Source organism: Phyllobates terribilis, unplaced genomic scaffold (genome assembly GCF_046119375.1).
Source record: "Phyllobates terribilis strain yellow unplaced genomic scaffold, ASM4611937v1 Scaffold_2__4_contigs__length_985480577, whole genome shotgun sequence".
Lineage (NCBI taxonomy): Eukaryota > Metazoa > Chordata > Amphibia > Anura > Dendrobatidae > Phyllobates > Phyllobates terribilis.
In genome coordinates this window covers 741,386,775-741,410,812 of record NW_027362762.1, presented here as the reverse complement: position 1 = coordinate 741,410,812, position 24,038 = coordinate 741,386,775, and the positions used below count along the sequence as shown (strand labels likewise).

The window sequence follows — 24,038 nt, the reverse complement described above, 5'->3', positions numbered from 1 at the left end:
CCTAACTGAGTCCGCAAAGGCGTCCGCTAGGAAAGTTGCTGCCCCCTGCATGAGTGGGATGTTGGACAATATCTCCTTCCTGGATGTCTTATTTTTTAGATGGGACCCCAGCTGTTCCAGCCATATTATCAAGAGAAAGGTATCAGCATTCCTGTCCAAAGGATCCTTAAGAGCCCCCATATCATTGAAGGGGACAGATTATCTTCTAGAGGCCTTTGTTATAGCTACATCTAGCCTTGGGGCTTTCTCCCAGGAGGATGAGGCTGAGTCCTCAAAGGGGTATTTCCTCTTAAAGGAAGGGGGAAGAGAGCCCTTTCTCTCCGGTCTTTCCCATTCCCTATGTATCAGTCCCTGAAGTTTATCATTAACTGGGAAACACCTTCTTTTTCTTTGTACCAGTCCCCTGAACTTAACATCCTGGACTGATTTCTCTGGTCTGGTGTCCTTAATGCCCATGGTTGAGCGGACTGCTTTAACCAGACCGCCAATTTAATTTAGCGGGAAACAATGTTGCCCTGCACCACTGTTTGAGGAGGAAGAGGAGGAAGAAGATGAATCATCAGAGTCCACTTCATAGTCCGATGATAGGGAGACCTCAGCGGCTGGGGAGACCTCACAATCTGTATCCTCCTTTCTTTTTACTTTCTTAGAGAGGGCCTTGCTGATCTCTGATTTGACTAGAGTCTTTAGCCCTGAGGCGAAACTAGGGGTCTCGTCTGCCAAAGTCTGGTTAATACAAGACTGGAACAGCCTTTTGGGATATGAGTCCGCTAATAGGGCCTTACATAATGCACATTCCTTGTGCTTGGATTTGGTGGTACACTTCTTCCCCTAATAAGAATAGACAAGAAGGGACACCCCATTACTAAGTGAACTTTCTCGAAGATCACTTACCAAGACGTCTCAAAGGGCTGGTACTGGTTTGGAGGAAGGACCTTTCTCAGCCGGGGGATCATCCCTGGAGGCTGCAGATTCGTCCATCCTGCTGGAGCTACGATGGCTGGACCATGTCTGTCGCAGATCCTCGCCTTCCTGAGGTGCGGATGTTACCGGCAACTCAAAGGCGTCGTTTCTCCTGGGGTGATGGTGGTGTCTGCTGTAGCTGCTGCTGCTACTACTCACTTTCTGTTTCCATTTTACAGGGACAGAAGTTCCTGGGAAGCCTAGAGCAACAGTGTCTAAACGCTTAAATAGCAGCACCTGCTCCATTTTTTTTTTTTTTAATTTCTTTAATGCTAGGTGCGTCTGCCCTCTGGGCGTGCCACCTGCTGGCTGTAGGGGTTAGTTTCTGCGTTCCCCTGGCGACCAGAACACACGTGACAGGAACTTCCGGGTCCGCACAGTGGCATCATCATGCCACGCCCCCCGCTACATACTGAGACCTGAATCGCACGGCCACATTACAGGAAGGCCTGGAAACCGCCGCATCATGCGGCGCTGAAGCCGCAGCCCCCTATCAAGCGTCGGGGCAATGCTGGGGCTGCCAACCCTAGGCAGGGGCCCTGCTCCACAGCTGCTCCTTCCTAGATGCGCCGAGCGATGCTGGAGCTGCCTACCACAGGCAGGGGCGCTGCTCGACAGCTTGCAACCCCTGGCCGAATCCAGTCTTCCGAATATCTACAACAGGTAAGTCTGTCACAGGTTCCCCCATCAAGGACAGGAAACCAAACTGAGGCGAGAGAGAGGTGCCGCCCTTTTAAGCCTGTAGGTTTCCTGTCCTTGGTAGGTGGATCCCCTCTCTCCTGGTGCTGTCATGGTCGACCGAGCCTCAATCACCTAGCCTCAATCCCCTGATGACGCCAGTATATCTGGTGAAACATGTTGAGGAGGCTTTAGGGTGCTTTTAAATTTGTCAGTCAGCAATATATGAAAACTATATAGGATGAGTGTAGATTGCAGCCGCACCTCAAGTATATCCTGATACTCTTATATGAGTGATGCTATTGGGACAGACTATGAAACAGTGATAGGTAGGAGACCAATATAAGGAGAGATATAATAGCTATCTGTCCCTTTGCACTGCTGACTGCCTGCTGGTTTTATTATGTTCCTCTAATAATATAATAGTAATTAATAAAAGTAAAATTTTATGAGTCTTTAGTTTAGGGTTTATTTGCCTATGGCGAGTCGAGTGACCAGACCCAATTGAGGAGTTGAGTGACCAGACCCAAGTCAAGAGTCGAGTAACCAGAATCGGGGGGCGAGTGATCAGAGCTGGGTAGCCTGAATCGGAGACGAGAGACCAGAGCCAGAGCCAAGAGACAATCAGGCCCTTGAAGAGGGACGTTTGTGTTAGATGTGACTTCCGGTGTAGACGTACAGTACACAGGAGACTGGAGTTGGCCAGCATAAAGGGTGTGCAAAGTGACTCATCAATAAGGGACTTGTGGTCTAACGCCGTGGCATCATAGGCCTCCGTTAGGGCTTGTGTTGCCTAGAGAGTGACAGAGAGACGACATTAACGGGCTTGGTAGTGATGGTGACACTCCTCCAAGGTATTACAACCAAGACATCACTGGGGATAATATTTTGTTTATTTGTAATAATAGAACACTAGTATGTGATTAGAATTGTGTTGATATTCTATATAGCTGAATTGCTGTATTCTATTGTCCAATAACTTACGACCATTACACCGTTTGCTTTGTGCCGTAGGCACCACTTATACATGTGTTAGGCTATGTGCCCACGATGCAGAAATGCTCAGGATTTTTTCCTGAGCGTTTCTGCATCTCCCTGGCAGAAAAAAACGCATGCGGATTGTATTTGCGGATTGTACATGTGGATTGTACATGCATTTTCCTGCCAGGGACATGCGGAAGTGAAGCGGTCTTCACATGCATTTCCGCATGCGGGTTGACAAGCGCTTTCCAAGCGATTTTAGCATCACTTGGAAAATGCTTGTCAACTTGGTCACACTATATAAATCCATGCAAATGACATGGATTTATATAGTGTGACCGAGAGAATGTTAAAAAAAAATAAATAAATGTATACTTACCTTCCGATGGCCCCCGGAGTCTTGATTCCCTCCGTCCCGGCTGCCGGCAGCGGTAGAGTGAAGGACCTGCTGACGTCAGCGTCGCGTGACCCGTCACATGACTCTGACGTCAGCGCAGGTCCTTCATTCCATCGCGAACTGCTGCCAAGCAAGGAGGAGCGCACCGCGGGCAGCCGGAAGGTAAGTATATACTTATTTTTTATTTTATTCTTTTTTTTAGTTTTCAATGGTACCCAGGTCCGGAGGAGAGTCTCCTCTCCTCTAGACCTGGGTACCATCCGCACATTAGAACGCATGGAATGCGCATCTACATATACAGTGATGCGTAATCCATGCGATCTAATGCAAGTCAATGGCGGCAAAAACGCAGCACTTCCGCAAAGTAATTGGTAGTGCTGCGTTTTTTTCCGCAATGATAATCCACAGTGGAAATTTCCGCAGCATGTGCACAGCACATGCGGATTATCATTGGGGGACATGGCAGGCCTTCTACCAGGCGTTTTTTAAGCGTTTCTGCAGCGTTTTTGCCGCTGCGGAAACGCTTAAAAAACGCATCGTGGGCACACAGCCTAAATCAAATAAATATTTGTTAGTTAAGTAACCCCTGTGTCCTTATCCTCTGTGCTTTTGAATCTGCGTACCTGTTTACAGCACCAGCATCCCCAATAATAACTAACTAACTAATTTTATCTGTCTCTATCTTTTATTTCGCTCTTGTTCTGGCTTGTTACCTACAGCCATGGCTCCATTTCTTCTCTTATTACCAGATAGTGTTGATTACCTCACTATCAGATCACTCCTCAGCATGAGCTACTCAACATGTGTGTCCACCTCAACATTGCAGCCACTGGAGACGCCGCATGGAGTCGCTACCCTGAATTAAAATGTAATGTGAATGCAAAGTCGGCTCACAAATTTTTAAACATTTATATTACAAATATTTTTTTTTTTTACATGTCTTGTTGAATTTTGAATAATACTTTATGTGCGATAACCTCTAATAGAATTGAGTATTTTACCATAGAGTAAGATCAAAATCAGTCTATCACCAAGTTACATACATTATTTCTTTTTCTACAGGTGTTTGGATATTCGGAAATTATAACTCCAAAGTCACAACTCTAAGGTTTAAGAATGCAAAATGTGCAAGTGAAGAAGATTATGAATTCTCAGTATTTTCTTTTGACTATCCAACTACTAGAGCTGATTCAGGGGAAGATTCCGAAGAACTAAGACTCACTGATGAAGACTTGGACTACAATGAGGAGATGGCTAAACTCTTTGACATTCGGTCATTTGGAAAAAATACTGAAGCAACAGATGAAGGTGTAAACCTTACGGCTTTAGCCGTAGAGCATATGTTTGAAAGTAATGATGAAAATGTAAAAATTTCTGTTAACCAAACAAATGGGAATGAAGATTATTCAACTGAGTTGAATGAGGAGGAATTGGTAAAGAATGATAGAAGTTGGAATCTCTCAAAAGACGTTACTTTACTTAAAAGTAATGAACGTGAAGGCTTTAATGGAACAAATGAGTTACAGGATGTCATTCTTGATCAATTGGATAAATTTAACCAAACAGAAGAGTTTCATGCTTTGATTCTAAGTAATAGGACAGGCTTGGAAAGTGAATCAAACAGTAGTCTACCAAGTTATGATGATGGTAATTCCACGTTATACCTCGAAGAATCCTCTATAGAAGAAGATAGAAAAGTAGTACAGGATTATAGAAATGGATCATACATAGCAAAATCCATAAATGTGACCAAAAGACATACAGAGAATGAAAATGGAAATTCCAGTAGTGAAAATGTCATTGAAAATAATGAAGTAAACAATTTTCTCACAGACACTCAGGGTCTCCAATCTGGTGATACCCCGATATCTACCGATGAAGTTTTTTCATTAGCGAGACCTGAAAACATTACAGAGTTACCAAAATTTGTTAATGTCACAAGTAAGATGTCACACTTGGTACAAAATGATGGCAAAACTCAGGTAACATCAATTTTGGACAGTAAGGAAGATGATCCTGGTGATGGAGGGAACCAGGTACCAACTTCACCATCACCCTCCTTTGTATCCAGCAATCTCCAGAACGTCACAACCCTTCAAACCGTGCATGAGAGTGCTCATATCCAAACTCAAGTGACCACATCGAGTCCATCTAAAAACAGCATAGATTATTTTTATGATGAAGAACTTGCAGAAATGTTTGGGTACGTGATGGTTCTTCTTTATATGCTATACATTGCTGCAGAAGAATATGTCCTTGTATGAACCTAGAAATCAGTTTAGTGTTAGAAGCTTGCATCCCATTTAGAATCTAACCTGAACAAAGAAAATGACAAAAAAGAGACCATTGGGAACTTAGAAATTGGTCAATATCAGATCTGTGAGGTCCAAGACTCTCACTGATCTATCAGCAGCTGGAACTAAGAGATGTATGGAACTGAACACTGCAGTGTGAATGGGAGATAAGCTGCAGCGTTCGGTAATGACCATTAAGAAATATACAGAGCTACTGTGCTCTTTTCTAAATCCTAAGCAACCCCTTTAAAGGTACATTACAAAAATTGGCAAAGGCACTCTATTTCCCACACCACTGTTATCTATACATAATTTAATATAAAATGTATCTTTTGATTCTATAATAGAACCTATTAAAACTAAATGAGTTCCTGTCACCAGGTCAAAAGTGACCAGTTTTTGGTCTTATTTTATTCCTGCTGCTCCTAAATAATCTGTTTTTTTTTTGCTTTTTTATTTTTCAAATCTGCCATTTGCTTTCAGAGATATGGGGCTTTTATATTTAGCTCTAACTTTTTATAGTTTTTACCAAGGGTGTAAAAAAAACAATATTCAGGAGGGCAGTGCAAATAAAATATGAGCAAAATCTGGCCACTTTTGACCCGGTGACAGGTCCTTATTACAACCTAGAGAAACAGAGCTCTCATAACATTTATTTTTCATGTGCCTATACGAATATGGTAAGTTGTGATATTACAACACAAGGAGTATGTTTGGCAGTATACAGCACCATTCAGAACCGGTATCAGGTCACTGAATTATTATTCCCATTGAGTTCCTATGTCCAAGTTATTGTCACGGGTGTGTCAGAGGTGACAGACAGTTGCCCTGCAGTGGGTTGCAGGAGATCTCTACGTTTGGCATTGCAGACAGTTTCTTAGATAAGAGGCTGTCTTTAGGACCGAGTGGCTACCTCTCTCTTGCTAATTAGCTTTCTGGCCTGGGTGTATATATACCTGGTGTGTCTGTGAGGGAGTCGCCGGCTATATCCATTTCTACTTATGAAGCTTAGCAAGAGCAGTACTTCGTCCTCTCTGGAGCTTGAGGCCGTGTGCTTATTTTGAGTTCATCTAAAGCTAAGCCATTTCCCCTGTTTTGTCCACCCTTGTTGTCTGTAGAGTTTAGTGGAGGTTGACTAGTGCTCATCTCCTTCCATCTCTAGCCGTAGCCATACGCCAGGGAGAGTAGTGCAAGGCACGCGTGCGGCGATTCCTGAGGAGGCAATATAGGGTCAGTAGTTGAGACACGGTGATGCTAGACCAGACTAGGAAGTCTCCACTTCCCCCTTGCCCTAGTGTCTGGGCTCCCTTTCCATTTTCCCTCTGTGTTGCACTAAGTCTTTCCAACACCTGGCGAGACAGTTATATTCTAATTTTACCCCCCAGGATTTTCACTGTGAACAATGTGAATAATAATTCAGTGCACTCTGGCTTTCAATAGTACTGTATACCGCTGCACATACTGTACATCCTTTTCTATAAATACTGTACATATATTTATTTATTTTATTTACTCATATATAGCGCAATTAATTCCACAGCACTTTACATAAATCATCACTGTCTCCATTGGGGCTCACAATCTACATTCCCTATCAATATGTCTTTGGAGTGTGGGAGGAAACCGGAGAACCCAGAGGAAACCCATGAAAACACGGGGAGAACATACAAACTCCTTGCAGATGTTGTTCTTGGTGGGATTTGAATCCAGGACCCCAACGCTGCAATATATTTATATACTTAAATTATGTACAGTATATATAACAGTGGTGTGGCAAACCGGCTGCTAGTTTGCCTTTTGGCAAAATAGTTAATATTTTTTTAAGAAATGACTCTCTGCTCCCTGGTGGTGTTTGAGTGAAAGGTATATCATGTCACATTAAGTCACTATGACACAGTTTCTCTGAAACCCTGAAAAACTGCAGCTCCATCTCCCTCCTTCCATTTCGTGTTTTAAGTTGATTGTTTTTTTGGGGGAGTGAGTAGGTTTCTGGACATTTACATGGAAGCTGTAAGATAGTGAAAAAGGAGTGACAAGCTGCTGGAAGGTGAAAATATTTGCAATTTTCACATGTAATAGTGATTTATGCAAAAATAAAATGACAATAACTAGTTTGTAGGACAAGTTTTTGACGGATATTCTGCTTTAGGTAAAGTTAATAATTAGCTTTTTATATATTTTTAAGCAAACAAATTTAAATATGAGATGAAGAACTCAATAATGTATTCTTTTTTGCAAATCAATGATGTTTATGTCATTGAACCTTAAAAGGGAACCTGTCATCTGATTTATGCTGCTCAGAATGTGGGCAGCATGAATCAGACCCTGGCTACACTTTTGCAGCCAAGTATAGTTTTCTCTGAAAGGCTCTGGGAGTTTAGAGAAAATATACTTTAAAGATCCTGAGATGAGTCTAGTCCAGTTCTGCCCTTGGCCAGCTTCTCGCAGTGCTGCTGCAGGTGATTGACAGGTCTCTTCCTCATTTACACCTATTAGAGAGACCTGGGAAAAAGCTGCCAGGAAAGAGCTGGACTAGTCTCATCTCTGGCTGTGGTCCCGGGCTGGATCTTTAAAGTATATTTTTTTAAAACAGAGAAAACTATACTTGAAGCTCACTCCAGCCGCTGCTGTTACAACCAGATGCTGGCTGTGTAACACAGACGGGATTTGCCTCAAACGAAGTATGAAGTGGGCTCAGCTCCTGAGCCTGCACCATATACCCCGATGCAACATCTGACTAAAATGTACGTTCCAGATCGTTAAGGGGTTAAAGGGTTGGGTGTGACTATAAGGGTGGCATTAGAGAACCAGCTTTCTTTCACTTTTAAAGGAGTTGTCCACTACTATCACATTGATGCCCTATCCATAGGATAGGGCATCAATGTCTGATAGGCCGGGGTCCTGAACCCGGCACCCTCGCCAAACAGCTGTCATCGGTGCCTGCGGCGGCTGCCGACCGGAAGTCATTACCTGCAGTGTTTGGCCGTCCATTTGTAGTGGACACCGCAGGGTACTGCACATCCGCCTCCCATTGAATTAAATGGGAGGCGGATGTGGAGTAACAAGCGCCGGCCATCAATGTGAAAGTAGTGGACAACTCCTTTAAAGAAAGCTAATTTGCATTCTTTTTTCCCATGGAACATATATTGGAACATAAGCCTCCCTACATAAGCTTGTCTTGTGCCAACTGGAGAAAGTAGACCACCATAAAAGTCCTACAAACAGTACCCTGCTTTACACTAACGAGGGGCAAGGACCCCAAAAATTGTCTCTAGGTATAGGTCTTTTCCTTTTGGGGATTTGGCAAAGAGTCTGATAATGGCTATCTTCACCTACTTGGTCCCGAAAGTTGACTAATGATATTTACTTTTTCTTCCTCAGTGCTCATATATTTGGAGATATCGTCAAAAATGTATTTCTCCAGGAACAAAGTGATGAAACAGACGCTAAAGAGAATGAATATTTAAAACCTAATGAAACTGTGGACGATAATTTCAAAGAACTTAAAAATATATCTCTCCCAACTACAAGTAATGTGAAAGTAGAAACCAGCCATAATAACAATGTAAAAAAAAAAGTATATTACAAAAGGATGAAACCATTTGAGACTCACAAAAATACAAATGAGACCACTGTTGTGTATCTAAAAAGAAAAAAGAAGATGAAAGAAAAAAGAACTGCTGGGAACAACGGCCAAACCAATGTACATGGCTTTAAGATAAATGAGACCTCTTCTGATGAATACAGGGCACAAAATAATTCTTTGCACAATGATGTAGGGAATAGGACATTTAGTCCTGGAGGGTTTAGTCCAAGAGGACATAATCCCAAAAGTTTGCAACCCCGAGGATACAATCCTCATGAACGCAAATCTGAAATTGTAATTGGGGTATCCAGAAAATTTGAAGGTGATTATGCAGAATATGACCATGACGCCAGCCTCTTCGTCGATGAAGGGAAAACCAAACCTCCATATCTTATATATGAAGAGCCGTATACAATAGAGACAGAGGATGATGTAAACCGCTATACCAATCCAGATAGAATAGTGGAAAATTTCATGCGAACCTCAAAAGGAACAATAAGGAATTACTATATTGCGGCTGAGGAAGTGCAGTGGGACTACACGGGAGGCTCAAGAAGGTACGGTACATGTCTTTATATTGTTCTTTCTCAGTTACAATAGTTTTCCGTACTGTGCCTATAGCTATACTGCTAATTGTCTCATATTACATCTCTGCTGTGGACGTGTGAATTTCCACTTTATAGTGAGCATTGTTTCCCTCCATTTAAAAGCACCCAACTAAATACACTAAAATGCACTGATCACAAAGTCTTGTAGCAATGGGAACTTATCAGCCAATTCATGCTGCCCAAACCCCGGGCAACAGAAATTGCAGCCCCCTTGTAGAGACCATAAAAATTACTCATAAATACAAAGGTCCACATATCTGGAACCACATGGTGGATTAAAAAAAAAACAGAATACTTAGGGGAGCAGTAAGAATAAAATAATAATAAAACTGCCCACTTTTGACCTGGTAACAGGTCCTTTTTAAACATCAAAGTGCAAAGAATTGAACAAATCTGTTTGTTTTCCCACAGAAACCAGGTAAATGAGAAACCTTTTGGTGAAACAGGACAGAACATATACACAAAAGTTGTATTTCAACAGTATCTCGACAGCACTTTTACAAAACGAGATATAGAGGGTGAATATGAAGAACATCTTGGCATACTTGGACCTGTGATTAGAGCTGAAGTTGAGGATGTTATCCAGGTAAGAATTCAATTCCACATTCACGTAATAAATGTTAGAATATTAGTCGATCAGTCCTATGATCTTTAGTAAATTCATCGTCTATTATCCGCCTGTTACCTTCAATATAACATTAGAATTATTGTTATATATACTGTGTTGTGTTTGTAGGTGACGTTTAAAAATCTAGCATCACGGCCGTACTCCCTTCATGCGCATGGGGTATCTTATGAAAAGTCATCAGAGGGCTACAGGTATGATGATGAAACTCTGGAGTGGCTAAAGAAAGACGAAGTTGTGCATCCTCAGGAATCCTATATCTATGTGTGGTATGCTACAAAGCAATCAGGACCTGAGCCAGACGGTTCTGCATGCAAGACATGGGCCTATCACTCAGGCCTTAACCCGGTAAGGAATATACCTGTATATGATCATCAACTAATATATGTATATATTGTGCCGTGAAAAAGTATTCATACCCCGTGAACTTTTCCACATTTTTTCACATTACATCCACAAACGGTGGCTCAGTGGTTAGCACCGCAGCCTTGCAGCACTGGGTCGTGTGTTCAAATGCCACCAAGGACAACATCTGCAAGGAGTTTGTATGTTCTCCCCTTGTTTGTGTGGGTTTCCTCCCACACTCCAAAGACATATTGATAGGGAATGTAGATTGTGAGCCCCAATGGGGACAGTGATAATGTCTGTAAAGCGCTGTGGTATTAATAGCGCTATATAAGCAATGCATAATAAATAAATAATAAATTAGCTTAAATGCATTTTATTGGGATTTTATGTGCTTTACCAACACAAAGTAGCAAGTATTTGTGAAGTGTAAAGGAAATGATACATGGTTTTCTAAATATTTTTAAAATATAAATATTAAAATTGTGACGTGCATTTATATTCAGCCCCCCTGAGTCAATACTTTGTAGGGCCATCTTTCGCTGCAATTACAGCTGCAAGTCTTTTGGGGTATGTCTCTGCCAGCTTTTCACATCTAGAGGCTGAAATTTTTGCCCATTCTTCTTTGCAAACTAGCTGTATCTCAGTGAGATTGGATGGAGAGCGTCTGTGAAGATCAATTCTCAAGTCTTGCTGCATATTCACAATGGGATTTAGGTCTGGACTGTGACTGGGCCATTCACACATATGACTATGCTTTCATCTAAACCATTCTATTGTAGCTCTGGTAATATGTTTAGGGTCGTTGTCCTGCTGGAAGGTGAACCTACACCCCAGTCTCAAGTCTTTTGCAGTCTCCAACAGGTTTTCCTCTAGGATTGCCCTGTATTTAGATTCATCCATCTTCCCATAAACTCTGACCAGCTTCCCTGTCCCTTCTGAAGAAAAACCTCCCCACAGCATGATGCTGCCACCACTATGTTTAACGGTGGTGATGGTGTTTTCAGGGTTATGTGCAGTTTTAGTTTTCCACACATAAAGAAAAATAGAAAGGACAAAGGGGAGCAAATGGGTGAAACCTAGATGTGAAGGGGTTAAAAGAAACTGGTGGGGCTCACCTTACTAGGTTATGCACCCCTGCACAGCCTCTGGCAAGACAAGAGGGAGATGCTGACACAGCTCGCACGCCGCAGGAGGGCTGTAGACCGACAGTCATGTGTCCCAGCGTCAACACAGGTACTGGATCGATCGCATGCCGCTGGCAGCTCACACACCACTGGAGGGTTGGATTCCAGCGGTCATGTGACCAAGCATCAGCAAGGTCCTGGAGAGACAAGGGGTAAAGGCAAGGTCCTAGAAAATCTCCAAGCAATAGGCAGCTCCACCGCAACCCTCAAAGAGGGAAGTAGACAACAAGGAAAAAGAAAAGGCGGTTTGGAAGGAGCGCCAAATAGCTAGGATGAGGCAAATAAGTGGGATTCAATTTTTTTGTTTATTTATCACAATGCGTTTCGGCGGAAAATACCGCCTTCATCGGGTGATAAGGGATATTACAGAGGCACAGTATTATATAGCTGAAGACAATTACAAGGGGAGGGGGAATAAAAATAACCCCTGAAGACAATTACAAGGGGAGGGGGAATAAAACTAACACCATTGGGTCCAAGGCAAATACAGAGAAAAGGAGATAAAATTAACCCACGGGGGTCCAAAAGCCAAACAACATGTGAATTGTAACAAACCACAATGACAAAATTGTAAAACCAAAATTAAAAGATGCAATAAAAATCTAATTTACCACATGTTCTAAAGTTAAATTCAATCCCTCCGGGGCAAGAGTTCCCAATTTAAAAATCTAATAACTTTCCCTATTTATTAAGCGACTCAACCTATCCTGTGATGTTTCCTCAATATGATCTATAATGGTTAATTTTAGAAATTTTGGATCCCTCTGGTGCACATTCAAGAAATGTTTCGAAATGCTATGCAACAAAAATCCATTGCGAATGTTCTGCCTGTGTTTGTTTTATCTAGCATGCATAGTTTGAATGGTGCGGCCTACATATTGTAGACCGCACGGACATTTAAGTAGATATACAACTCCTGGCAAAAATTATGGAATCACCGGGCTCGGAGGATGTTCATTCAGTTTTTTAATGTTGTTGAAAAAAAGCAGATCACAGACATGGCACAAAACTAAAATAATTTGAAATGGCAACTTTATGGCTTTAAGGAACACTAAAAGAAATCAAGATTAAAAATGTGGTACTCAGTAAGGGTCATTTTTTCAGACCAAGCAGAGGGAAAAAATTATGGAATCACTCAATTCTGAGGAAAAAATTATGGAATCATGAAAAACAACCACACAAAAGAACACTCCAATACATCACTAGTATTTTGTTGCACCACCTCTGGCTTTAATAACAGCTTGCAGTCTCTGAGGCACGGACTTAATGAGTGACAAACAGTACTCTTCATCAATCTGGCTCCAACTTTCTCTGATTGCTGTTGCCAGATCAACTTTGCAGGTTGGAGCCTTGTCATGGACCATTTTCTTCAACTTCCACCAAAGATTTTCAATTGGATTGAGATCAGGACTATTTGCAGGCCATGACATTGACCTTATGTGTCTTCTTTCAAGGAATGTATTCACAGTTTTTGCTCTATGGCAGGATGCATTATCATCTTGAAAAATGATGTCATCATCCCCAAACATCCTTTCAATTGATGGGATAAGAAAACAAAATATCAATGCAAACTTGGGCATTTATTGAAGATGTAATGACAGCCATCTCCCCAGTGCCTTTACCTGACATGCAGCTCCATATCATCAATGACTGTGGAAATTTGCATGTTCTCTTCATGCAGTCATCTTTATAAATCTCATTGAAACGGCACCAAGCAAAAGTTCCAGCATCATCACCTTGCCCAATGCAGATTCGCGATTCATCACTGAATATGACTTTCATCCAGTCATCTATAGTCCACGATTGCTTATCCTTAGCCAATTGTAACCTTGTTTTTTTCTGATTAGGTGTTAATGATGGCTTATGTTTAGCTTTTCTGTATGTAAATCCCATTTCCTTTAGGCGGTTTCTTACAGTTCGGTCACAGAAATTGACTACAGTTTCCTCCCATTCGTTCCTCATTTGTTTTGTTGTGCATTTCCTGTTTTGGAGACATATTGCTTTAAGTTTCCGGTCTTGATGCTTTGATGTCTTCCTTGGTCTACCAGTATGTTTGCCTTTAACAACCTTCCCATGTTGTTTGTATTTGGTCCAGATTTTAGAAACAGCTGACTGTGAACAACCAACATCTTTTGCAACATTGCATGATGATTTACCTTCTTTTAAGAGTTTGATAATCCTCTCCTTTGTTTCAATTGACATCTCTCGTGTTGGAGCCATGATTCATGTCAGTCCACTTGGTGCAACAGCTCTCCAAGGTGTGATCACTCCTTTTTAGATGCAGACTAACGAGGAGATCTAATTTGATGCAGGTGTTAGTTTTGGAAATGAAAATTTACAGGGTGATTCCATAATTTTTTCCTCAGAATTGAGTGATTCCATAATTTTTTCCCTCAGCTTGGTCTGAAAAAAATTACCCTTACTGAGTACCAAATTTTTTATCTTGATTTCTTTCAGTGTGTCTTAAAGCCATAAAGTTGGCATTGGAAATGACTTTAGTTTTGTGCCATGTCTGTGATCTGCTTTTTTTCAACAACATTAAACAACTGAATGAACATCCTCCGAGCCCAGTGATTCCATAATTTTTTCCAGGGGTTGTATTACATAGGATGATTGACACGTTACATTCTGATGAATGGGAAAACTTTCCCCTGTTGTCTGGGAAATAAAAATGGAAGCACCATGCATGATAGAGGTACAGCAGAGACATTTAGGTGTGTTGCAGCGAAAACAACCCCCCTTAAGGGAAGATAATAAACCTTTTGAATAGCTGGATGAGATGGAGGTGTTGCTAGGGGCAACCAAATTACGTAGATTTTTACTTCTTCTAAAAGTGATAGACGGTTTTTCCGGTAAGTGATCTGCTAAGACTGGGTCATTCTTAAGAATGAACCAGTATTTTTTAAGCAATCTTAGTAGAGTCAAACGAGAATAACCAAAGGTGGTGATACGGTTAAAATTAGTCAATTCTGATATACCAGAACTCTCAGCAGAGCGATTTGAGGATTTATTTAGACAGGCCTCTTGAGCAAGGTATCTAGTCTTCAAAAAAGCATCTTTTAATAATCTTTTAGGCTAGCCCTTAGAGAGAAACCTCTTTTTAAGGATTCTTGACTCATGTATGAAGTTCGAATCAGAGGTACAATTTTTTTTTACCCTCCAATACGAGCCATAGGGAATGTTGGTGATCGAGCCTGGAAGGTGTCCGCTGTCAAATCTCAAATAGCTGTTCACATCAACTGTTTTGAAATGTGTAGAGGTAGATTGCCTCCCGGATTGGTCACAACAGATGGAAAGATCCAAAAATTGGATACTAGTTTCCGAGATAGTAGAGGTAAAGTTTAAACTTCAGGTATTACTATTGAGGTCTGCCACAAAGTTGGCGGCCTCATCAGGACTACCTTGCCAAATAAAAAAGAGGTCATCAATGAATCATTTGTACAAAACTATGTGGTTCACAGCCCAGGGGAACTGTGCAATGTGGACGGATTCAAAGGAACCCATAAAAAGATTTGAGTAACTAGGAGCAAATCTCGTCCCCATTGCACAGCCCCTTACCTGGCGGAACATTGTACCCTCAAATGAAAACACATTATTATTGAAGATAAAGGAAATGCCCTCCAAAGGAAATGCCCTTTGTAGTTCGTGCAGAGAGGGATCTCCCATTAGATAACCCTCCACTGCTTTCAATCCCAACCTATGAGTGATGTTAGAATAAAGGGAAGAAACATCAAGAGTCAAAAAGATGCAACCAGTTAAAAGGGGTAAATTTCTTAAAAGACTAATTAAATGTGTAGAGTCTCTCAGAAAGGAGTCCAAAGAAACCACATATTTCTGCAGGAAGAGGTCGATATAGTGGGAAAGGTTGGAAGTGATAGAATTTACCCCGGAAATAATAGGACCCCCTTGGGATTTTTTTGATCCTTATGGATTTTTGGTAAAAAATAAGGGACTTGGAACCTTTTTATGTCCAAAAAGTTCTTCTCTTTTTTATTTAGAAAACCCGCTGTATTGGCCTTACTAGTGAATTCTTTGTACTCCAAAACTATGGAGATGGAGGATCGAGGGATCATTGCGTCATTTTTCATATTAAGTGAGGTCACCAAGGATCCTTGACCTTTCCATGGTGTACCAGCTCCTATCCATTATGATTATCCCCCCCGATTTTGTCGGCACTTTTGATAATAATTTCTTTATTATCGTGCAAGGATTTAATGGATCGTCGTTCAGCGGGGGATAGATTGTTCCTTTTATTTCTCACGTGTTTAAATGAACGTAGGTCCTTTAAAACTAATTGCTGAAAAGTCTCCAACTGTGACCCCTTATGGTATAAAGGATAAAAATTAGAACTCCCTGTAATCGGTACATGTGTAAAACCGTCATCTATAATCGCATTCTCTCCATTACTAACCATATTAGAGGTGGTCAAATCACTATTGCAAGGGGCTTTTTTAGCTTCAAGGAGAAAATGCCGTTTTAGTGTTAGTTTCCTGAAAAAATTATTTAGATCTAAAAAAAACAGTGAACATATTGAGAGGGGTGTCCCGGCAAAAAGAGAGACTTCGACTGAGAAGAGAAATCTCATCTTTGGAAAGAGAGTAACTACAACCCCTGGCAAAAATTATGGAATCAACGGGCTCGGAGGATGTTCATTCAGTTGTTTAATGTTGTTGAAAAAAAGCAGATCACAGACTTGGCACAAAACTAAAGTAATTTCAAATGGCAACTTTATGGCTTTAAGAAACACTAAAAGAAATCAAGATTAAAAATGTGGTACTCAGTAAGGGTCATTTTTTTCAGACCACGCAGAGGGAAAAAATTATGGAATCACTCAATTCTGAGGAAAAAATTATGGAATCATGAAAAACAACCACACAAAAGAACACTCCAATACATCACTAGTATTTTGTTGCACCACCTCTGGCTTTAATAACAGCTTGCAGTCTCTGAGGCATGGACTTAATAAGTTACAAACAGTACTCTTCATCAATCTGGCTCCAACTTTCTCTAATTGCTGTTGCCAGATCAGCTTTGCAGGTTGGAGCCTTGTCATGGACCATTTTCTTCAACTTCCACCAAAGATTTTCAATTGGATTGAGATCCGGACTGTTTGCAGGCCATGACATTGACCTTATGTGTCTTCTTTCAAGGAATGTTTTCACAGTTTTTGCTCTATCGCAGGATGCATTATCATCTTGAAAAATGATGTCATCATCCCCAAACATCCTTTCAATTAATGGGATAAGAAAACTGTCCAAAATATCAATGTAAACTTGGGCATTTATTGAAGATGTAATGACAGCCATCTCCCCAGTGCCTTTACCTGACATGCAGCTCCATATCATCAATGACTGTGGAAATTTGCATGTTCTCTTCATGCAGTCATCTTTATAAATCTCATTGGAACAGCACCAAACAAAAGTTCCAGCATCATCACCTTTCCCAATGCAGATTCACGATTAATCACTGAAAATGACTTTCATCCAGTCATCCACAGTCCACGATTGCTTTTCCTTAGCCCATTGTAACCTTGTTTTTTTCTGATTAGGTGTTAATGATGGCTTATGTTTAGCTTTTCTGTATGTAAATCCCATTTCCTTTAGGCGGTTTCTTACAGTTCGGTCACAGACATTGACTCCAGTTTCCTCCCATTCGTTGCTTATTTGTTTTGTTGTGCATTTCCTGTTCTGGAGACATATTGCTTTAAGTTTCCGATCTTGACGCTTTGATGTCTTCCTTGGTCTACCATTATGTTTGCCTTTAACAACCTTCCCATGTTGTTTGTATTTGGTCCAGATTTTAGACACAGCTGACTGTGAACAACCAACATCTTTTGCAACATTGCGTGATGATTTACCTTCTTTTAAGAGTTTTTCTCCTTTGTTTCAATTGACATCTCTCGTGTTGGAGCCTTGATTCATGTCAGTCCACTTGGTGCAACAGCTCTCCAAGGTGTGATCACTCCTTTTTAGATGCAGACTAACGAGCAGATCTAATTTGATGCAGGTGTTAGTTTTGGAAATGAAAATTTACAGGGTGATTCCATAATTTTTTCCTCAGAATTGAGTGATTCCATATTTTTTTCCCTCAGCTTGGTCTAAAAATAATTACCCTTACTGAGTACCACATTTTTAATCTTGATTTCTTTTAGTGTTTCTTAAAGCCCTAAAGTTGCCATTGGAAATGACTTTAGTTTTGTGCCATGTCTGTGATCTGTTTTTTTTCAACAACATTAAACAACTGAATGAACATCCTCCGAGCCCGGTGAGTCCATAATTTTTGCCAGGGGTTGTAGAGAGAGTTTTCCACACATAGCATTTTGCAATTAGCCCAAAAAGTTATACTTTGGTCTCATCTGACCAGAGCACCTTCTTCCATGCGCTATCCATGTCCCATACATGGCTTTTTGCAAACTCCAAACAGGACTTCTTATGGCTTGCTTTCAAAAATGACTTTCTTCTTTTCACCCTTCCATAAAGGCCAGATTTGTGGAGTATGTGACTAAAATTTGTTGTGTGGACAGATTTTTCCACATGAGCTGTGGATCTCCGCAACTCCTCCAGAGTGACCATGGGCCTCTTGGCTGCTTCTCTAATTAGTGCTCTCCTTGCTTGGGATGTCAGTTTAGATGGACAGCCATGTCTTGGTAAGTTTGCAATTGTGCCATACTCCTTCCATTTTTGGATGATGGATTAAACAGAGCTTGGGCTATTTTTTTATAACCTAACCCTGCTTTACTCTTCTTCACAACTTTATCTCTGATCTGTCTGATGTGTTCCTTGGTTTTCATGATGCTGTTTGATCCCTAATGTTCTCAAACAAATCTCTGATAACTTCACAGAACAGCTGTAGTTATACTGAGAATAAATCACACACAGGTGGACTCAATTTACTAATTATGTGACTTCTGGATTAAGTTGGTCACTGAGGATTTTATTTAGGGGTACCAGACTACAAGGGACTGAATACTAATGCATGTCACAATTTTCAGATTTATATTTTTAAAATAATTAGAAAACCATGTATCATTTCCTTTACACTTCATAAATACTTGCTACTTTGTGTTGGTATATCACATAAAATCCCAATAAAAAACATTTAAGTTTGTGGGTGTAACGTGGAAAAGTTCACAGGGTATGAATACTTTTTCAAGGCGCTGTATATATAGATAGATATATGTATGTACTGTATATATAATGCTCCCATGTGGAAAACTATTCAGCGTACTCCCTATTCCACCATGACCACCTTTAGCAGCGAGTTTAGAAAATTAAAAACTTTTAATTATTTAAGTCTGGACTTTTTGCCATGTTTCTTTCTGTAATGCTGACAGATAATGTCTGAAACTCTGTCCCAGAACAGGAATAGTGCACACAGGTATGCCACAGTAAGGAGAAATTAAAGCAGTTACAGCATAGAATAAAGGATCTATAGGGTAAGGTCGCTACTTGTGGAGAGTGGTGTAAGAAGACTTATAGCCCATGCAATGTTCCACTGGGCTTTTCAATATGCAAATAGCCTCTTCAGAGAGCAAGTGTAACAACTGTGCCAATTTGGCCACTGGGCAGAATTGCGACTTTATTGCTTGTGATGTGTGACAGCGCCAGTCCTATTTTTTCCCTGAGACTTTTGGTGCTGCTTTATAAGGTAGCTATGGGGTTAATTTTGGTCTAGGTTTTGATCACTCCTTTCTTAGAGCCCTTGGGCGGGGCAGTCACCTATTCAAACCCCTTGAAGCTCTGACCCACTGCCAGGCAATAGCATTGTTGTCCTGGTGTATACTGCCATGCTGTGATACTGTTCTGATTATACCTTTTCTTTGACCTCGGCTTGACTTTTGACCATCCACTTGCTTTACAATTCTGTCCCTGACGTGACATTTTGGCTTTGACCCTGCTTCACAACCCTTCCGGCCTCTGGTTCGCTCTTTTGGACGGCAGCCCCTCCGTAGAAGCAATCCACTGGACCCCGTTGTAAGACCAGATCCCTGTACAGGGTATAAAGGGTGGTCGGGGTTCTTCTGGAATCAGCAGATGGAGTGGCTTGTGCCAAGTCTGTCTGAGGTAATCTTTTTGAGCCCAGTGGCCTCTGACTGTCGTGACAGCAAAAGGTTAGGAACTATAGCATCACCTATGACTTAGGATAAGAAGTCACACCAGACACATGTTTCAAGGTGTTTGCACCTCATCAATCCAAAGCAGACTGATTTGGCTTGGTAAGAGGCCTCTGACAGGTGTTTCAGGGGTAACCTTTCTCCTCGTAGAGAGAGTGCCAAGTTGGTGTAAGGAGATATATAGGCTTAAAGGCTTGATATTAACTTTTAGGTTTGCTACATCCAATAGGTGGTTCCAGTCCTCTTCCTCTCTGAAGAGGCTATTTGGATATTTAAATTCCCAGAGGAAGTCTCTCTATGCCAACTTGCCACTCTCCACAAGGAAAACCTTTATCAGTTCTAATCCATGTTAGAGGCCTATCACCCAGACAAATCAGACCTCCTGCTTTACACTGATGAGGAGCAATCAACCTGTGTCTGCAAATGGAGTTTTTAGTTTGGCTTTTCGATCCTAAGTGGCAAGGCTTGGTAAAGGTTTGATACTGACTTTTAACATTGCTATCTCCAAAAGATGGCACCAGAGTTCCAGTCCTCTTCTTCTCTGAAGAGGCCATCAGCACAGAAATAAAGCACACAGAAGAGAGATATTGCATAAATTCCTAAGTACAAATTTGATTCAGGCTATGTGCCCACGATGCAGAAATGCTCTGGATTTTTCCTGAGCGTTTCTGCATCTCCCTTGCAGAAAAAATGCATGCGGATTGTACATGCAGATTGTACATGCGTTTTCCTGCCAGGGACATGCGGATGTGAAGCGTTATTCACATGCATTTCTGCATGTGGGTTGTCAAGCGCTTTCCAAGAGATTTTAGCATCACTTGGAAAGTGCTTGACAACTTGGTCACACTATATAAATCCATGCAAACGGCATGGATTTATATAGTGTGACCATAAAAGAATGGTAAAAAATAAAAAAATAAATATATACTTACCTTCTGATGGCCCCCGGAGTCTTTATCCGATGCGTCCTGGCTTGCCGGCAGCTCGCGGTACAGTAAAGGACCTGCCGACGTCAGCCGTCGCGTGACCCGTCACATGACTAAATGACGTCACAGCAGGTCCTTTTCAGACCATCGCAAGTTGCCGGCAAGCCAGGATGCATCGCTATGGATACCGGGGGCCATCAGAAGGTAAGTATAATGTATATTTTTTATTTTATTCTTTTTTTTACAGGTACTATGATACCCGGGTTCGGAGGAGAGTCTCCTCTTCTCCAGACCTGGGTACCATCCGCACATTGAATCACTTGGATTCCGCATCTGCAGATGCAGTGATGTGGATTCCATGCGTTCCAATGCAAGTCAATGGCGGCGAAAACGCCGCGTTTAAGCAAGATAATTGGTAGTGCTGTGGATTTTTCCGCAGCGGAAATTTCCGCAGCATGTGCACAACACATGCGGATTATCATTGGGGAACACGGCAGACCTTCTACCAAGTGTTTTTTAAGCGTTTCTGCAGCGGAATTGCAGCTGCGGAAATGCTTAAAAAATGCATAGTGGGCACACAGCCTTATACTGTTAAACACTGTGATCTTCAACAGGAGCGCATAGCTCTCTAGACTTCTGTCTTCCTGCTTGCTGGGGGCAGTGAGCTCAGATGCAAAGACATATCAAGCATGTCCCCTATCCATCTAGGACAATATTATTTATAGACCACCATTTTTGTAAAATCAAAGTGGACAGCTGACCATTAATGGGCAGTATAGTATATTTATCTGTCTGATATCTCTTTAATAGGAGAAGGATATTCATTCTGGCCTTATTGGACCCCTGATCATCTGCAGAACTGGGACTCTTGATAAACTAACCAGCCGTCCGCTGGATGCTCGGGAATTCACGCTTCTGTTCATGACTTTTGAAGAAGAAAAAAGCTGGTACTTTGATAAGAACTCAAAGAAAATGTGCACAGATGAGACTAAAAAATCATCAGATGGGATGAACTGTCACAACTTTCATGGTGAGAAGGATCAGGCATGGAAAAATTCTTATGCAATATAGTTAATATACTGAATATTGTAATCGGACCAATGTGTCATAAAGCTGTTTGTTCCTGGCCATTGTAAAACATCTGCATAGCTTATACCAAAGGCTTTAATTTGAGGACTCACACAGTAGATATAATGATACAAGTATATGTTCATTCATACACATGAAAAGGTTTTCCTATATGACAAGTGCTTCACTATAATGGTGCTTAAACAAATAACAATTATGACACCTATTTCTCCCTGTTCATTTCCAGCCATAAATGGAATTACATATAACCTTCAAGGTTTCAATATGCATCAAAATGAACTGGTGAGATGGCACATGTTAAACATGGGAGGACCAAAAGATATCCATGTCATTAATTTCCATGGTCAAACCATGACAGAAAGAATAAATGCTGAATTTAAGCATCCAGCTTACCCCCTAATGCCAGGTAAGTGGAATGCCATACCGCCTCTCAGAGTTATGTTACTGTACGTCTATCACTTGTCTTTAATTAACCAATACCTTGCTGTGCATATTGTGTCCTAATTTTTTATTATGCTTGTCATACTTTGCACTCAGGGTGGTATATTTCCTATAAAACTAATAATTTATTAAATATATTTAAAAACATCAAAAAGAATGTGCAACAATTTGACATACAAAAAGAACTCAAAATACTAGGTATTGGTGGACCTATGATATAGTATCGTAGTTCAGAGAGTTATGGATATTGATAAGTCCACAGGAAAAAACATCAGGCAACACCAAGGACCAAACAAAGCCATGAGGTTTTTATAAATCCCATCCATTTTGCTGTAACTGTAAGATGCTGCATTTTTTGCATAGCAAAAATACGCGACGTCAAAAGCTCACCAAAAACTCATTGTGGGAACTTAACCTTACAACAAGTATTATTTTGTGTTCTCTTAGGTACATTTGCTACAGTTGAAATGAAACCAGCAAGGGCCGGTATCTGGCTGCTCGATACCGAAGTTGCAGAATATCAGCAAGCAGGAATGCAGACATTATTCAGTGTTGCAGAAGAAGGTAAAGTGAAAAAAATCCTAACACTTGCCATGTGGTTCACCGATAAGCTTTTATGGAAAGTTAGAGCCTGAGAAATACACAATTGGTGACTACATGCCATAGGTGTCAGTAATGAAGAGTTCACATTACAAAGATGCAGGGAAGTAGCTGCCTGTCACTCAGTCATCTTGTTACATGGCGGCCAACTAATGGCAAACCCAGAAACACTTGTGTCTTCTACTGTAGCTAATGTGGCTCTATGACCTTAGGAGTGCTCGAGCTGAAAATTTTCTATTTTAGGGTGCACATATTTGTCCGCCATCGGTATCTGACTATTTTGTATAACAAAACGATCATGGCTTCCTCTAATGTTGAGCATCTGACCAAAACTGACCAAGTTGATGTCTGGACCTCACCATCTGTGGTGGCAGTCTAAGAAAAAAATTATGCATTTTCCTTAATTTCCCTTTCATTTATCTTCTGAAATTTTTAGAACATTAAAATACAGGTAAAATATATATATATATATATATATATATATATATATATATATATTTTTTTTTTTTTTTGTACCGTGTTAGCCAGTAGATAGAAAAATATTTCGATTTGAGAGTCCTCAGTGGTTGATACCTTTTAATGGCTAACTGAAAAGATGGTAACAAATTGCAAGCTTTCAAGACTACTCAGGCCTCTTCATCAGGCTAGTATAACCCAAAATCTGAAGAGTCACATATTTATACACAATATGGCACAAAAATAATGCAATAGATGAGACATGTGATGAAAAGCAGAGCTATTACTATGGGAGAGATAAACATTTCTGGCTGTAAATATTTTAGCATCATCGCCACACGAAAAAAGAATAGATCTACCTGTCGCCAAGCATTTTTGTTCCCCTGATCACAGCATCAAAGACATGAACTTACTGGTATTAAAAGGTAACTTCAAATCTCAGAGAGAAAGGAGAGTATTGGAATATAAACTAATGGTGATCTTTGACACCTTCAGAGCAGGAATGAATGTGTCGCATGGATTTATATCATTCTACATCAACTAAGGAATGTGGCCATCAGACTTGTGGGGTCATCACAGCACTGCACCAAACAATAAAACTTTCACAGTCCTTATCTATTAACTGCTAAAATATTTATAGTCAGAAATGTTTATCTCTCCCATAGTAATACCTCTACTTGTCATCACCTGTCACATCTATTGCATTATTTCTGTGCCATATTGTGTATAAATATGTGACTCTTCAGATT

At 40.8% G+C, this 24,038-nt stretch overlaps 1 protein-coding gene across 1 annotated transcript in view; it reads left to right on the top strand.

Moving 5' to 3' along the window:
* F5 (coagulation factor V) overlaps window positions 1-24,038 on the top strand; it is a 119,788-nt gene that overhangs the window by 77,173 nt on the left and 18,577 nt on the right. The window contains exons 13-19 of the mRNA XM_073667233.1: window positions 4,082-5,222; window positions 8,695-9,456; window positions 9,919-10,093; window positions 10,244-10,480; window positions 21,514-21,733; window positions 22,019-22,198; window positions 22,681-22,797. Coding sequence (XP_073523334.1) covers window positions 4,082-5,222; window positions 8,695-9,456; window positions 9,919-10,093; window positions 10,244-10,480; window positions 21,514-21,733; window positions 22,019-22,198; window positions 22,681-22,797 — 2,832 coding nt within the window. The remainder of the gene's footprint in view (window positions 1-4,081; window positions 5,223-8,694; window positions 9,457-9,918; window positions 10,094-10,243; window positions 10,481-21,513; window positions 21,734-22,018; window positions 22,199-22,680; window positions 22,798-24,038) is intronic.